Source organism: Oryzias melastigma, linkage group LG13 (assembly GCF_002922805.2).
Source record: "Oryzias melastigma strain HK-1 linkage group LG13, ASM292280v2, whole genome shotgun sequence".
NCBI classification, from domain to species: Eukaryota; Metazoa; Chordata; class Actinopteri; order Beloniformes; family Adrianichthyidae; genus Oryzias; species Oryzias melastigma.
The window spans coordinates 4294787-4311723 of NC_050524.1; the positions used below are offsets into that span (position 1 = coordinate 4294787).

The following is a 16937-nucleotide window of genomic DNA, read 5'->3' on the forward strand; positions in this document are numbered from 1 at the left end:
GCTGCACAGAAAGCACAGCTTTCATGGTTTTAAACTCGGTTGGCGCCGCCAGCTGCAGCTTCATCTGACCTCCTCGGCGGCGGGGTTCCGAGCAGCCAGCAGCATCTTTCCCATCTCGATACACTCCAGGACGCTCTGGCTGCGAGCCTCCACTTCACTCTTCAGGCTCTGGTGATAGTTCATGAGGACTTCTACTGAGGACACGTCGCTGCAGGAGACAGCAAAGACCAGTGACTTCTGCTGAGCTAACACTGTTCTTCAGGACATTTGGGGTCAAATAAAAACAGGTCAGAAAGTTCACACTTATTTAACCGTCAGCATTTAAACACCAGGATGAAGAACTTTATTATTATTGTGTGAATATTTGTAATTTTGTATATTTCAGCTTGTTCAGGACATTACTGCTTGTATTTTGGTATTTATAAACATTATAGTTTTTGATATTGACCTAAATTGCCCGATAGGACATAAATGAGAAAGTCTTCAAATTTAAAATGTTAAGTAGATTAAGAACAAGCATTTACATTTGTTTATATGCTATGTTTTCATCATTTATAGTGAGCATTTAAAACAAATCTGAGTTTTCCTAATATTCTAGCAACATGCTAACGTTTTTGGCTAATTTGCTATTTACTGGGCTTTTATAAAGGCTAATTTAGAGTTTAGATTTTATTTTGGCAACAGGCTAACATTTTTGGCTAATTTAGTTTTCTGAGGAATTTAGGCTATTTTGGTGTTTAGCTAGTATTTAAGAAACAAGCTATTTTTTTGGCTAATTTGGCATCTGCTATGGTTATTTTGGGGGGAATTTAGAGATCAGCTCATATTTAAGCAACACATTAAAATGTTTACTACAATTCTTTTCAGAAATTTAGGTAAACTTGAGCGCTCTTTCATAGTTCTTTAACAACAGGTCCAATCTTTGAGTAAATTTATCATTTTACAAATAGTTTTTGCATTTTCAGCAAATCCCAACTGCAATTAAAGCAAATTGTGTCTCCATTTTCAGCAAAAAGCATTCATACCAGCATTATCTCTTGTAATGCAACTTTTCTAATTTTTTTAAATTTACAGCTGCCATCCACCAATAGGGCGATAGATATTTACCCTATTTAATTAAAGCAGATTTTCCACAGAAACCTTTAATTCATGTGTTTTTTTTTTTTTTTTTATAAAAGTTAGATTCGCCTTTCTGTATTTTTTTTGTCTAAGTTTTAAGCACTTTGGATAATGAATTTAAAATGTCAGCTTTTACTTTTGGATTTAGTCACTTTTTAATTATGTCAAATTTTACTAACCAGGAAAACGTGAAGCTTTCCTAAACTTCTCTTTTAACATACATTTAAACTAGGGCTGTCAGATTTGTCGCGTTAAAAACGCATTAATCTGACGTGTGCTTGACGCCGACAATTTTTTTGACGCATTAATCGCGGACTTTCTCATACGTGCCTTTCCATACCGCGCGCAGCGGGCGTCCCGCCCTCCAACTCACCGGCTGCTCTCACTAGAACACAGGCGGGTCTCCAAACACCGAGCTGCGAGCTAAAACCGGCCGGCGCTAGGACCTGGAGAGCTCCTGCACTCTAACTCGGCTCCGGTTCGCGTCCAGTACCACGTCCGGTGGTACGGGCTCGCGTCCCGAGAGCTGCGGACGTTCCGGACAGCAAGCTCACCGGGGGACGTTTTAAATGTTCTGGAGGTTTAAGCGTGATCCAGCCCCAGCATAGAGGTCTGTCTGCCGGCATATTCATCGTGAGCTCCGCTGGACACGTGGCTGCATCGAGCTGCAGCCAGAGAACGCGGCGGCGGTAACAGACTGTCAAACTATCCACAGAGTATCCCGCTTTTCTCAGCCTTTAATGTTTTAAAAAACAAAAGTTCATTGGAAATGATAAATCTCTATTTCATTTATTACTGTAGTTCAGCAGAGGAGGAAAAGATTTGGTCCTGATAAAAAATGAACATGAAAGTGTTATGGAAATGTTATTTTTGATGTTTTTTATTTTATTTTACTGAACGTTGATTGAAGTTTTGAATTTAAAATGCCCTTCACTTGCACTTGGGCTTTTGTTAGGCATTTTATGTTACAGCCTTTTATTGTTAAGAAAGTTTATCTCAATACAATGTTACAAAATAAAGTATTTCTGATGAAAACTATTAATTTTGTCATTCTTGTTTTCATAATTAATGTAGAACTACTAAAGTCCACGAACCACACATTTTTTTCCTTAAAAAACGGCCACATGTAAATTTGCGATTAATTGCGAGCTAACTCTGGATAATGCGATTCATCGCGATTAAAAATTTTAATCGCCTGACAGCTCTAATTTAAACCCTATAAGCCCTCTGATTCTGAGCTTTTTCAGACATTTGTGATTTCACTTATGATTTTCACTTATGAGTCTTTTCATTTTTCAGCATATTTTCTTACTTCTGCTGGTTAGTTAATGGTTAACCCTTTTGACAAGTTAATAGTTGCACTACTTTTGTTATAATTGTTGAAGCTACTTCAGAGAAGAGCTCTGTATTTAATGATAAAAGACGCTTATTAAGATAAAAAATAAAGAAAAACCTGGATCATTTTTTTTAATCTGTTCATATTTTAAATGTGTTGTTTACTCAGTAACAGCAGATAATCAAAATCAAATAAATCAGAATCAGATGGAGCCAAATAAACCTGATAGTTGTGTTTGTAAAAAACAGGAGAATTTGAACTCATTTCCTGTCAGATTTATATGAATTCCAGTGGATTGTTGTACATTCCCACAAAGGTTTTTGAGTTTAGGTCTAATGTGAGTCTTGTTGCAGCACAGGGAAAGATCAACCTCCTTCACCAGAACATTTGGTGAAATATAACCTTCACGTTTCCATTTTAGGATTAAAAATGAAATGTTTCTTATTTCTAATCCTCCTTCGGCTGAAAGAAGAAGAGGTAAGATCTGTCAGCTCACCGCGGTTTTTCTCCTGTTCCTATCTGGCAGATGATGGAGTCCATCCACATGATCTGGTCCCGGACCATGCTGAAGAAGCGCAGCTTGTCGGTCTCGGTGGTGATCTGCAGGCGGCACTCCTCGCAGGACGTCAGCAGCTCCTTCCAGCTCTGCATCACCTCGTGCTCGCAGCAGGCGATGGCTTCGGCCTTCTCGCCCGCGTACACCGTCCTCAGCTGGGCCGCGCTCTCCTGCAGCTGACGCACCTGAGGGGGGGGGCAGGTTTTAGGAGACGAGCTCAGCAGAAAGAGACAGAGGACAAAACGTATGTTTTCCAAATGACGCAGCGAACGCAGCTGCTGTTATTCTCATGGCGCAGAAACACACACAGCAGCTGTGGTGTTCAGGGGCTGAACTGTCACTGCAGGACCACACCAGGTTCATGTAGAAACCACTGACTTCTTAGTAGTTTAATAACTTTAATATACAACTTTTGAGTCAAGTAAAAGTAAAAAACAGTTGAAATCATTGCTTCAAATCCATCTCAGCTCTCATCTAGCCAGAATAACCACCTCTGTACCTTTCATTAAATGTATTTTCAACATAATTTGTTAAGTTTTATTTAGAAAAAAGCGATTTTTCAGTACTTAGTAAAATTGCCTAAATGACCAACATGTTCAGAACTAGAAGAACTGGAGTACTGGAACCTTTTTTAGAGTACTGCAGCATTTAATCAAAACGTGTTTGGAAGCCGTTTAAAAGAGACTGCTCACAGACAGAATGATGCATGATGGGTAAATGGGTCCATTAGGCAGTAAAATAAGGAGCTGTATTTACAGCAGCAGGAGACAGTTTTCCACTTGATCTTGTTCAGTCTGTCCTTTCAGAGCCTTCCTCTATACCAGGGGTGGGAAAACCTTTTGACTCTCGGGCCACAAAAGGTTTTGACAGAGGGGTCGGCAAGGGGCAAATCTGTGCCATGTTTTAGTAATTCCACCTCTTAAGAGAAACAAATAACATGGAATGGGGACAAAAATGTTCTTTAATCATGACTAAAAATAACTGTATATATTTTTAAAAGAACATTTTGGAGTTTTTATTTGAAAACTTTGGGATTTGTTCTCATTTTAGAGTCAATTGCACTGATGGGTCAAAGGAAGAAAAACACAAACTTACAGAAATGTGGCGTTTAAGTAGTATTGGAATGATTGGAAAAACTCAGAAAATACACCAAACTTCCACCTGTGATTTCCTAATGTTCCGGGGCGGCCACTTTAATTTGAACTGTTTGTTAAAACCTCGGAGGTGTAAAAATGCTACTGCTGATTACAAATGTCTCAGTACAGCCACCGCGCAGCCACCTGCCGAATTTACTGAAAAACTGGCATGTAGGTCGCACCGCTGTGGTATTTTGGTTTAAGTGACTGTAGCTTAATTCTGACGCATCCACTTATAGACAAATAGATCCAAGTACTTTGTTTTTACTCATCTGTGCTGGAAAGCTCTAAATATTGCTCCCCATTTTTGTTGCACTGCTAATGTTAGCTTAGAGTTGTAGGGGCTGTAAGCTAGCAGGAGTGCAAATAGATAAATGGATGATGGGAAATGGGGGATGGGGTTACTCTGACCAACTCAGAGGTGAATTTCTAATGCACAAATGCAGAAACTGTCCTCAAAAAATGACAAATGTTTTAATCTTTAAGTGTCTGTGATGTCATAGATTCAGTTTACAATCAAACGCTGGGACTGAGTGGAAGCGAGCAGGCTGACGGACTCAGACATTTGGGAATACAGGTGGTTGCTGTACCTGTGTGACCAGCAGCTGAATGTCCTGCTCAAAGCTGTGCAGGAGTCTCTGCAGGGTGTTGGTGTTTGAGGTGCTGCCCTGCCGAGCTCGAACCTCCGGCAGCCTCTGGTGTTTGTCCTGAATCTGAGCCAGAACCTGAAGAGGAGCATCAGTCGGCGTTATGTTCAGTCACTCGCACACGTTTCTCTCCCAGCTTTGCTCGGCTGACCTCTCTGCAGTCGGAGAAGAACTTGTGCAGCTGGTGCGAGGCCGCCAGCATCTGCGCACGAGTCTCCATGAGCTCCAGCAGGTCGGCCCACGACTCGTTCACTCCGTCTTTCCACTCGGCGATGGTTGCCGCCTCCGAGTGTCCGTAGTCTATGAGCTCGTCCACCATCTGGTTGATGGCTGTGACTCGTTCCTGCCCCACACTTCCTGTTTCTGATGCAAACTCTGTGAACTTCTCCTGCAGGACCTGCGGATGAAAGGAAGTGGATGTAAAAAATAAGCTTTCATCTGTGCTTGAAGCAGCATCTGCCTCTGACTTACGGTCACATGCTCAAAGTCTTGACCCAGTTCAGGCGAGCTGGCGACCACTTCTCTCTGAGCGATCCACTGCTCCAGCTCGTCCACCTCCCTGTTGAGCTGGTAGAGCCAGTACTGCTGCTCCAGACGGCTCTTCCTCTCCTCCACCAGGTCCTTCAGAGACACGTACAGACGGTCGATCTGCGACTGACGCTTGCTGATCTGTTCGCTGTGGGGAGAAACATCCGAGTCAAGAACAAGAAGAGGAATCCGGACTGAAGACGAGAGCTTCATCAGCGCGTTAAAGCAGGAAATGATTGATGAGAGGATGTAAAACTTCAAAATAGGGGTCCACCGATTATCGGTTCCAGTACTTATGATTTTGACTAATGTATATCAGTATTAGTATTGATTTTTATTCAGTCAAGGCCCAGGGGCCGGATCCGGCCCTCGGGCCGATCATACCTGGCCCTCCAGATCCTTTCATTTAATTGTTATTAATGGCCTGATGTTATCTTATAATTTCTATAATATATATATATATATATATATATATATATATATATATATATATATATAATTTCTAACTTGCATAATTTAGAAAAAAAAAATTATATAGAGTAAAATATTAAAAGTTATTTAAGGTTTAAGTTGATTTATTCTGGAATAATATTCCTTTTTATTATTCGTAATTATGTTAAAATGTTACATTTTTAAAGTAAAAAAAATACATTTCTGCTAAATTTTTTGACTTTTTTGTCATTTACTAAGATTTTTAGGCAATTTTGGAGTTTAGCTAATATTTCAGCTACATGCTAGCTGTTTTGGCTAATGTAGGCTCTTTTTATTTTTTTAGGTTATGTTTAAGTTTAGCTAATATTTCAGCTGGAAGTAAGCTATTTTGGCTAACTTTGGCTTTTTTTGCTTATTAGGCTATTTTGGAGTTAAGCTAATGTTTTTTTCTTTATGCTAGCTGTGTTGGCTAAATTAGACAGTTTTTTAGGCTAATTTTCCGTTTAGCTAATATTTCAGCAAGCTCTTAGCTTCAGTGATTTCAGCTTCAGAGTTTTCAGCTATCAGCACTAGCATCTTCAGCGGCTAAATTCAGCTTACAGCATTCCCACTAGCATTATGGCAGCTAATGCTATATATCTAGTTCATAATAATGTTAAAAAGTTACGGTTTTAAAGCTTAAAAAAATAGTTTTACTGTGTTCTATAAATGTTTATCCTGTTCGTCCCGTGACCTAAGGTGTGTTTTGGATTTTGGCCCCTTGTGCGATTGAGTTCGACACTCCTGCCTTACAGGGTCACGGGTAATCACGGTGTAATCAATTTACCCATGAAGCTTGTCATAGACTGTAGTAGGAAGCTGGAGAGCAAGGAGAAAACCCATACATGAACGGGGCATAACATCCACACAGAAAGGTTCCAGGTGGGATTTGAACCTGCAGCTCTACAGGTGGATTTTGAGCAGGTTATTTTGGCTCAGGTGCTGCTGCGCTCTGTCCCACCCACAGCACGATCTGGATGGTTCTACAAACCACACATTCAATCTTCTGCATCTCACGCTACTAGTAACTAGGGGTGTCACTTTTAATGTGTTAACATAAACAAATGAAGTCCTCCGTGTACTGACAGCTGCTGTGTGTGTGGGTATAACTTAAGCTATACCAACTTATACTACACTTGATAATGCAGACATCATCTACTTTATCACCACTTCAGCCTATCTACATTCATCATTTACAATATTTTATGCTGCTTTATTCTTCGTTGCCTCTACATGACACACGACTGCATTATGTATAAACACAATCTCATTATTAATCCTTTTTAAATGCATTCCTCTCTACTTTCCTCCAAACCTAACCAATATTTAGTCTCACTCAGCTCACAGAACAGCCTCTGTTATATTGATCAAACTTATTTTCATGTCTCTTTTATAGACATTCAGAAAAACTGCTTTTATTGTTCATGCTCTCAAAACCTTTCCACTCCCGATCGCTCTTTAACGTCTCTGACATGTTAGGAGAGTTTTTTCAACACATTTACAACCTATTTGTTTTAATTTCCATGACCCTAAATGATTCCAATGTTTTTTTCTTTACCTTCTTAGAATATTCAAACATTAGTAATGCTCTGTGTTTTGACTGAAAATGTACTGGGATGAGGTAAAAGCTAGAGCTGTTTTGTGTGTGTGTGTTGGTTAAATTGATCACAATTTGTATTTTCTTTGTTCATTTCTTTTATTTTTCATTGTTCTTCACTCTACTTTCTCATTTTTCGTTAATAAATCCAACAGGAAGAACTTGAAGATGAGATGTGTCATTTCAATGGACTAATCCCACCATTGCTTATTCAAATTTTTAATAAAACAAATAAACATAAAGGCGCGGTGGAGAGGCGCTGTGCTTCCATACCTGTCGGGGTGTCCCATCTCCAGCAGCTGGCGGCACTGCTGCGACAGCAGGCCGATGGTCTCTGCGTAGTCCTCGATGGTCTGCTCCAGGACCAGATGTTTCTTCAGCAGCTGCAGGGTGCTGGGTTCGTCCTGAAGAGGGCGCTCTGTCAGTTACACGTCATTTCAGGGAGCTGAGCATCAAACTCCTATAAAAAGCCGACCTTTCCCTTCTCCTCGTTCATCATGTGCAGCTCCTGCTCGCTCAGCCAGGCCTCCACCTCCGCCGTGTCCAGGTAATACTGCTGCACTTGGTACATGGTGTCAAGCAGCAGCTGCCTCCGCTCCGTCTCGGTCCAGAGCAGCGCCCACAGCTGGGCCAGCTGGTCGTGGCCGGCCCGGATGCAGTCGGCCTCGGGGCTGCGGATGGAGGCGATGATCCCCGCCCGCTCCAGGACCTCCTCCATCCTGCTCCGGTGGCTCTGCAGCTCCCTCTGGAGCGACTGCAGGGAGGAGGGAGTTCACAGTCACTCGGAGGTGAAGGACAAACAACTCCGAACAAGTTTTATGTCAGCTGAGAGTTTTATTTTAGAGTGAAAAAAACAAGATTAGCAGCATAAACCAGAATAAGACAATAAAATGTGGAAATTCTACATTATTTCCATGAGTTTCCACCCAGAAGCTGCTGTTTCTCACCTGGTTCTTCTTCATGAGCTGCTGGACGGCCTGCAGGGTGGAGCCGTGCTCATGAGACGTGGCCAATGGGAGGCGCTCCTGCACCCACAGCTGTAATGATCGGAGCAGGACACACGTTTGCATCTTAACGTCTGTAACGCGTGGCTTTATTCGTCTTAAATGCTTGTAAGAGGAACGTATTTGTTCAAAAGTCCAGGTAAATAAATATTTGAGGACCCCACCCAATAAAAAATGATGCTTAGGTGAACAAAATAAAGAATAAATTTACGTTAAAACATAACAAAACAGCTGTTCTGATTTTCACGCCTCATTTGCTCACATAGATCATTGTAAATTTTTTAATTTTGGTTATGACAAAGTTTTGACTTAACTAAACTTATGGGATTAAAATCAAAATGAGTTCAATAAACAAAAACTTGTTTTTGTTTTTTTAGCACAGAAATACAAGAAACAGAATGAACCCTTTAGAACTGCAGCTTTAGCAGCTTTTCTCCGTGTCAGAATCAGCTGATTCAATTTGGTCCCTTAAACTGTCGAAGATTTACAGAATGTCAAAGAGCGTGTGTTGTTTGGGTTTCAACAGATTCAGCTCCGGAGTTAAACGAATAAAGAGAAAATCATTTAAAGGATTTCATCAAAAGATGTTAAAGTGAAAAAATCTTTTACTCACAATCTCGTCCTCCAAGTCTCGTCCGACTTGATGAACCTCCTTTGATGCCAGAAGAATTCGTCGTCTCTCCTTCAGAGGTTCGATCAAACGCAACATCCTGGTCTCGACGGCCGTCTGTCGCTCGGCAACCGTCTCTTTGACCGGCGTCTGCTGCGGGATGGAGGCCGCCTGCACCTGCAGCTGGCCCACCTCCTTATACCACTCCTCCATTTGACCTTCCAGAGTCTGAGGAGCAAAGACAGAAGAGAGGAGGGAAAGTTAGAGGGAGAGGGTTAAAAAACAATGAAGAAGCAAACGGGAACTAAAACACTACAGGAACACAGAAACCCCACGGATGATGAGGAAAAGATCCTGTCTGTTTTATTCTTTCCTAAAAGTTCAGTAATTGAAGTTTTTGCACAAGAAGGCGGAAGTTGAGAGAGCAGCAGAGCGGCTGTTGTCACAGGAAGTGAAGGTTACTGTACCCCTTTGGCAGGATGGATGCTGGGTAGTGGAGTTAAGGATGAAGGTGCAAAGCAGAGATAATGGCAGCCTGAGAAAGGAAGCTGAAAGCGGCATGCTGTGGGAGAGGAGAGTGAGATGTTTGGTGAAATGATGAAGAAATGAAAGTGTGAAGTCCTCTTGAACATCAGTGAGGAGAGGAGGGGAAGTTTCATCAAACAAAAACACTTTTTCCAGGTCAAATTCCAGAACTTTAGGGACGTTCCAGCTTCTACAGCGGCATTATGATATACGTCCAGATTCATACTCAGACACCACAAAGTATAAAGTATGAGTCCAAATTTCAAAAGACATAAAAGAAAAATACAATTTGAGCTGCAAATTTTAACAAGCGGCTTTTGCTGCAGACTGTTGCTTGTTATTAAGAAAATATGAAGATTTCAGCAGCTTTGCTTTAAATGCAGGAGATCACTAGTTACATTTAGAACATAAAAAGACATTCGTAACAGAGTAAAAAAAAATATATATAGGGTACATTTTTAAATAAATACTGTTTTTAGGTTGTAAAGAGCCACAGACATTTTTAAAAAACTGCCCAAAACATTTTTAATTAAAATGTAACAAATGACTTAATATTAGATAGTGATTTACCTGGAAAACAGTTAAGATAAACTAAAGAAAAACAGCTAAAAGTATCCCTAAATAAAGGCTGTTGAACATCTGTGACAGATCTTTACTGCCTAAAATAATTACCTTATTTTTCGACAAAATAATTCAACATTTTATCTTTTTAATTTTAACAGGCTTTTTCTCTTTTTATTTAAATTTCTTTCTATAAAGTGACACAGAGAAGTTTAAAAAGACATTCTAACTGGAGAGCAGTACAGGAGTTATCCAGTTTTGATCCAAATGCCAGATCAGATGGAAGATTAAGAAGTATTCTCTATGCTACAATTAAGTTCATTTTCAAATATCATTTTTTTCATCTGCTCCTGATTTACAACGATCTGAAAAAATACATATTCAGAAATGCGATTTTGAACTTAATTTTCTTAATAAATGTCCTCCATCATCAGGCCACAAGAACATCTATAGAACTATAATCTCAATAAGTCTTTAAAATACAATCTCTAGTTTCTCTTCACAGCCAGTCTTAATGTGGGTGAAAGTTACGAATGGTTTTGAAGAGCTGCTTGTGTTCGTGTCTGGGTGAAGTTTGTAAAGTTGCCACGGGAGAAAAAGTGTAATGTAAAAATCTTTGGTGTATTTCCTAAGATGAGCTGCACGGTGGTGCAGTGGTTAGCACTCGGTTCAAGCCCCGTTCACGTCCCAGCTGGGACTTTTCTGAGTGGAGTTTGAAGTTGTCCTCGTGCAAGTTTGAGTTTCTCTGAGGACTCGGCTTACTCCCACCATCCAAAAAAACGTTATAGGTGAGAACTGAGGAATCGTGCCTAAGTGTGTGCAATTTTGGCCCTGAGATAGACTGGTGACCTGCCTTTATCCAGCAGTGGTTAGGCTCCAGCAACCTCATGACCCCATGAGGGATAAACAGGTTTAGAAAATGGATGGATCTTTCCTGAGCTCCAGAAAGAGGGAATTGTGGGTAGGTTTTGTTGTTTAACAGATGGAACTTCCCTATGGAGTCACATTTCACCCTCTATGACAGACAGAGGACTTCATTGAACTCTTTTATGGTTTTGATGAGATTCTTGACTGTATGTACATTTATTTTTTTGGTTTCTATGACAACGAGGCCAACAAAGGTGGTTTGGGAGTGAAAGAAATGCATACATTAAATGGAATAAACTTTTCCAAAGTATTGAAAATGTTACTCATGTTTGTTAGGAATGGGAGAAACAGCCTCATACAGACGAAGTGATCCCTGCATTCACTCCAAAAGATCACATTTTAATCAGATTAGGAAGTGTTTCTTCACTGGAGGGGGGACCATGTCCTGTACCTGCAGTTTCTTGAGCTGCTTGTTGACTGTGGTGAGGTCCTGACCCTGGTCCACGTAGGCCAGCTGACCTTCTAGCTGTCCCAGTCTCTGGTGGAGGCTCTCGTAGCTCTGTACCAGCAGGTCTGCCCTGTTGGCTTCAAAGAGCTGGCGAGCTTTGGCCTGAGTGGTGCTCTCCAGGTCCTGCCAGCACTCCCGGATCTCCTCCAGCTTCCTCCGGACCACGGGGCTGAGCTCCGGCTTCTCCTGGATCAGCTTCTGACCCTCCTGGAAACAGAGGAAAGAACCTGGGATGAGACTTCTAGTGTATATTTATAGACACTCTTTATGTAAATGAGAAATGAATAAAGTCAAGCATTATTTTTTTAAAATGTTTTTAATACAGAAATCCAAATGCGGTTGGGGGCGCGACCTTAATCTGCATCTGTAAACCTTAAATCAAAATCACTAAAGTAAATGTATTAATCAACATGATTCTTCCTCATTTTTCTTTCCTTAGTAAATATCTGGTGGATGTTGTCCTACAGACGCCCAGACGGTGTTAAACCGTGTCTCATAATTCACCTCACGTTGCCCTTCCCCCTCTCAGTCTCTCTGTTCTCCTTTTTTATGTTTCTGCCCCCTTTTGCATCTCCTCCCTGCTGAAATTGGACACGCACCAACCGCCCTTCTCTGTAGTCACCTGCTCCCTTCCTGTCATTTCATTTTTGTCTCTTTCACAGTGAAATGCTTTCAGAATCAACTACTACAGGGAAACTCGCTCTGGTAAACAAAAAGAACAAAAAGCAATACAAGAACAGTTATTTATTTTTAATATACTAAAGTTTAACGTTAAAAGGGGAGATGTTGGTCGAACGAAGATGCTCAGCTTATCAAACAATAAAAGGTTCAGATGAATGCTTTTATTGTGGAGGGTATGTTGGTGTAAAATCCAGTTTCTGATAAACACGACAAACATTTTCTCAGAAAACAAACTTAAACCGCTGATGTTCTGGGCTTAAACATTATGAATCTAAACATATTTACAGCATATATTTTGCGTAATGAAGTTTCAGTAAAATATTTAAATTCAAGTTAATTTAATAGATCAGTGGAATTCTTCGTTTATTGTCTCATTGAGAACATTTGTTTAACATTTTTATTTTGTGTGGTTGAAGTTGCTAGCACGCAGATAATTCCACACGTTGAGTGAAATTGGCGGACTTCTATTTCATTTTTGTCTCCACTACAGACAGTTTTAAACTGGACTGACACCGCCGTCACCAATGGGACAACAGCGGCCGTACTGACGGGACTTTAATCTGCCCACACCGCTGTTCTGAAAATGGCCAGTAGGGGGCGACAGAGTAAAGTCGTGAGTTAAGCTTGGTTCAAACAAAAAAACTCATAAATCAAATATAAATTCTGCTCTGATCAAATCAAAAATAAAAATCACTATGGTATTTTACATTTCTACATTGCAGTCCATATAAGATCTTCCCCTTCTAGAACCACCCTCCAGTGGTCATTGGAGGTACAGCAGTAATCGGCATTTCCTGTGGAGATTTGTAGTTTTCTTAACTACAAAAGTTTACTCTTGAACCCTCCCACCACAAATATTTATACTAAGTATTATTATATGCTTTCAACACAAATATTTAAATCAATTAAAGTTCCACATATCCATTTCTGCTCTAGTTAAAGTCCCACTCCATTTATATTTCAATCTATTGTAAAATCATTCCCAGTCGTTTCTTAATTATGATTATGCAGTTTTAAGCTAAAATCCAGAAGTTTGTGTCGTTATTTAAGACATATTTTTTTAGAAAAATAAATAAAATTCTGGATTGTCGGCGGGACTGTTGACTCGGAGCAACCCGCCCCCTCGCCGTCGCTAGGAGCTCTGTTTGTGAGCTTTTAGCCTCAAACTAACATTAGCAACGCAAAAAGAACAACCAATAATCGATCAATCCAGTAGTACAGTTCTGAGTCAGATGCCAGCTCGGATGAGAGAAATGAAGACCCACATGGATCTAGTCGTGTACAAGTGGATGCAGCAGAATGGAGAAGAGAGACTCTGACACGCCCATTTAAGTAACCGCGTCATTAATCTGAGCTTTTTCTAGCATCTGGTTTTCTAATCCAACACAATCTGAATTAACAAATACTCAGAAATGCAATTTTAATCATAAATTCTTTTATATAGATCGTCTACTATGAAAAAATTCCACAAGAAGATGTTAAAACACAAAGAAGGTAACTTTAATTTAAGTGGGTCTTTAAGGAGTTGTACAACTTTTTTTAATTGCGTGATCAAAAAACATTAAACCTCTCCGATCTTTCCAAAAACAAGCAGATGTGGAGAAAAAAACAAATCTGAAAGTTGTTGGAACAGCATCAATAATGTTGCTGTAGAGAGAAAGATTTCTTTAAAAGGAAAACACTCTTGTTTGGACACAATTTTGATCTAGAAAATTAGATTAAGTTTGAGATAAGATAAGCTTTTATTGTCACGATCCACATGGGCAATGAAATTGGAACAATCACCATTCTAATACAAAAGAAATGTGAAAGTAAAGTATATGTACAAAGAATTGTGAAAAAATAAGGATAAAGAAAAAATAAATGATACACACATATATAAACGTTGTTTACAGTAAAGTTCACAAAGAAAATAAATCTAACCACACAGCTGAAAAGGGTTTTGTAATCAGACTATAAGTTTGTTTTCTATTCTGTTTTTTAAAGTTGTGATGAATGTGGACGGATTGACACGTGTAAATATCGAGCGTTGACTTAATGACTTCACTGCACTTTAGTTTAAAGATGCTTCAAACGGGAAGTTCTGGAGCTGCTGTTTATCTGGAGCAGATAGATGGAGAAGGATCAGGAGGGTACAGCAGGAGGAGAAGGTCAAAGTGAGACGAAACTGAATCAGAAAGGAGAAAACTATTTAAAGTAAAAAAAAAAATGACATGAATTGTGCCTGACAGAAGCTAAACTAAAATATTGCATCTTTTTGAGGAAAATAAGACCTCCTAAAAGACAAAATGTTCCACCATTTGGTGCCTGGCAGGTGGTCTTCTCTGACTGTTCCAGGACTTTTCACCAGGATGATAAAGGATTGGAGACCGACGATCCACGGAGGACAACCTCCAGCCTGACTAGGGTTTTCTTTAAACCTGCAGCTGCACCGCCCGTCAGCCTGTCCTGACGCTGCTGCAGACCAGCTGCACGTCGGGCGTGGAGACGAATGCTCGTGTTCAGAGCCGCTCTCGTCTGCAGAATCCTTCCCGAGCAGAGAGCAGGAAGCGCGTCAGAAACAGGAGCCCTCGATGCAACACCGCTCTGTCATTTCCACTTAAGTGGGTTATGTCAGCTTTCACTCTGGGAGTGGGAGGCTTGTGTGGGCTGAGGTAGATTCACCCACCAGCTCTCCCTCCTCAAACGGGCTTCAAAGAGGACCGAGATCTTCTTCTGCTCAGGAAAATACAACTCCCTCAGCAGAAAGGAAAATCCATGCCCTACTTTCTCTTTAAATCTGAACGGCCTGGTGTACCAAGGAGTAAATTCAGACTGTTTCCTAACATGATCTGCTATCGACCACGAGGTTCCAAATATGCTGGATTAGAAAACAAACTGGACCAAATCCCAAACACAGAGAGTGAGGATGAACGGGAGATGCGTGACAGAAGCTTGATGCTAACAGTCACAGATGGGCTGTCCTCCTGCTGTCTGCTGGCTTTCTCCGCTGACATCTGCTGCTGACAGCTCTGCTGGTCAGTGGGTCTGCCACGCTCAGACCACAGCAGCTTCTGTGTCAATATTTACTCCACGTCCAAGACATCTGCTGGTTGGTCCACACAACAGCAGCTAAAAGCTGTTTTATTACTTTTTATTCAAGGATTATTGCGCCTGTTTTAATAAAAAAAAGTATTTTTCTGCTAAATTGTAAAGAACTGTAATATTTACAATAGGTTAAAAACTTTTGCTCAATAAAAAACAGCATCACTGTCAGCGTCTGGATATCTACAAACACAAACTGCTGCTGCAGAAACTGGACTTCTGAGATCAGAAAGTTCTGTTGTCATCAGAGTGTCCTGCAGATAGAAACGTGTAAATTATTCTAAAATAAAGGGATGATTTTAAGACTCATTTTGTGAAATCAGTAAGTTAAGATTACTATTTTTGTTCATTGTTTTTAAGTTAGACACATTTCAAAACAAAAAGCTTAAAAAGGTTAAAGTTCAGCTATCGAAGACCTTCTGTGCAGACACAGCGTTTATGTGTGTGATGCTGCTAAAAATGTTTTCACGTCTTTCAGCTTTCAACTAAACAGAAAAGAAATGAAGTTTGGATTTCTCACTGTTATTGTATGAGAACGTCACTGTTAAAATCCACCTTAAAAAACATTCCCGCTAGTGTTTTAATTATGATTATCAAGATTTTAACCAAAATCCCACAACCTAAATGCCTCTGTTTCCAAAATGTCCTCTGAGGGGGCGTGGCTTTTGGAGCTGAGCCGAGTAGCTGACATGTACACACATCGCTATTTATGTCGACTAACGAAAAATACTTTTAATTCTGAAGAACTATTCAGAGTGTATACTGTGAGTTTATCGTATTTTACACCTAGTTTACTTCTAAACAAATAACTTTGTTAAGAACCTGGTCCGACATGCTTCCAAGTGTGTAATGTTTCAATTAAAATCTTTGAAAATAAAATTTAAAAGATAAATAAAATATAAAAAAAAAATAATTAGAATTATTGAAAAACATCAGCCTTTTAAATGGACGTTTGTGTCTTTTCTGAACCTTTAATGCTGACATGAAATAAAACTCTAAATGCTTTTGTTGTTTTGGAGAGAATGCAATGACTCTACTTGACCACCAGGTGTCCTCGCTCTTTATTTGTTATTTTAAGATCCAAACGTTTGAATCCTTTTGTTGAGGTTTAAAGCAGAAGCCTCAAAGTGTGAAGACAACATTTCTGCTAAATGTTTGTGCGATTTCATTTCTCTTTAGTGTTTCTTCTTCTATGGTTTAAACTTCTTATTCTTCCATCTTTCCTGCAGATCCTGTTGCAAATAAACTCACACAAGGAGAATTGTGTTCATTACAAACATAAAAGTTGTTTCATTGTTGCAGATTTTCTATTATAGCACGTCCCATAGCGAACATAATTCTTATTCATTTGTCAAAGATTCAACATAAAGAACTGAATTTCCAGGACTGCCAAAGCATCAATAGCTGTAAAAACTAACTAAAAAATATGTTATTATTAAAATGAAAACTAATTCTACTAGTTGTTATTAAAAGAAAATAAAACACTCGCGTTAAAAAGTATCAAACCAATCAACAAAGCTGGTTCCTGTACTTAAAAAAAGAATTATGCAAATAAAAATGCATCAGAATTTAACTTCCGTGTTTGATTCCATTATTTTAAATGTAATCAGATGTGCATTGGTGAATCCTGAACCAGCTCTTTGTAATAAACTTATATCTAATGATGTTTTAGTCAGTTCTGAGCACACAGATGTCTCCGCTCAGCTG

At 39.8% G+C, this 16937-nt stretch overlaps 1 protein-coding gene across 2 annotated transcripts in view; it reads right to left on the reverse strand.

Annotated features, from left to right (window-relative positions):
- Positions 1–16937, reverse strand: part of LOC112149718 (spectrin beta chain, non-erythrocytic 4) — an 89918-nt gene that overhangs the window by 10988 nt on the left and 61993 nt on the right. For both annotated transcript variants that reach the window (XM_024277605.2, XM_024277604.2), the window contains exons 26-35: positions 11409–11672; positions 9008–9232; positions 8338–8427; positions 7866–8144; positions 7664–7794; positions 5266–5470; positions 4946–5191; positions 4738–4872; positions 2952–3196; positions 70–208 (exon numbers count right to left, since the gene is read on the reverse strand). In XM_024277605.2, coding sequence (XP_024133373.1) covers positions 70–208; positions 2952–3196; positions 4738–4872; positions 4946–5191; positions 5266–5470; positions 7664–7794; positions 7866–8144; positions 8338–8427; positions 9008–9232; positions 11409–11672 — 1959 coding nt within the window. The remainder of the gene's footprint in view (positions 1–69; positions 209–2951; positions 3197–4737; positions 4873–4945; positions 5192–5265; positions 5471–7663; positions 7795–7865; positions 8145–8337; positions 8428–9007; positions 9233–11408; positions 11673–16937) is intronic.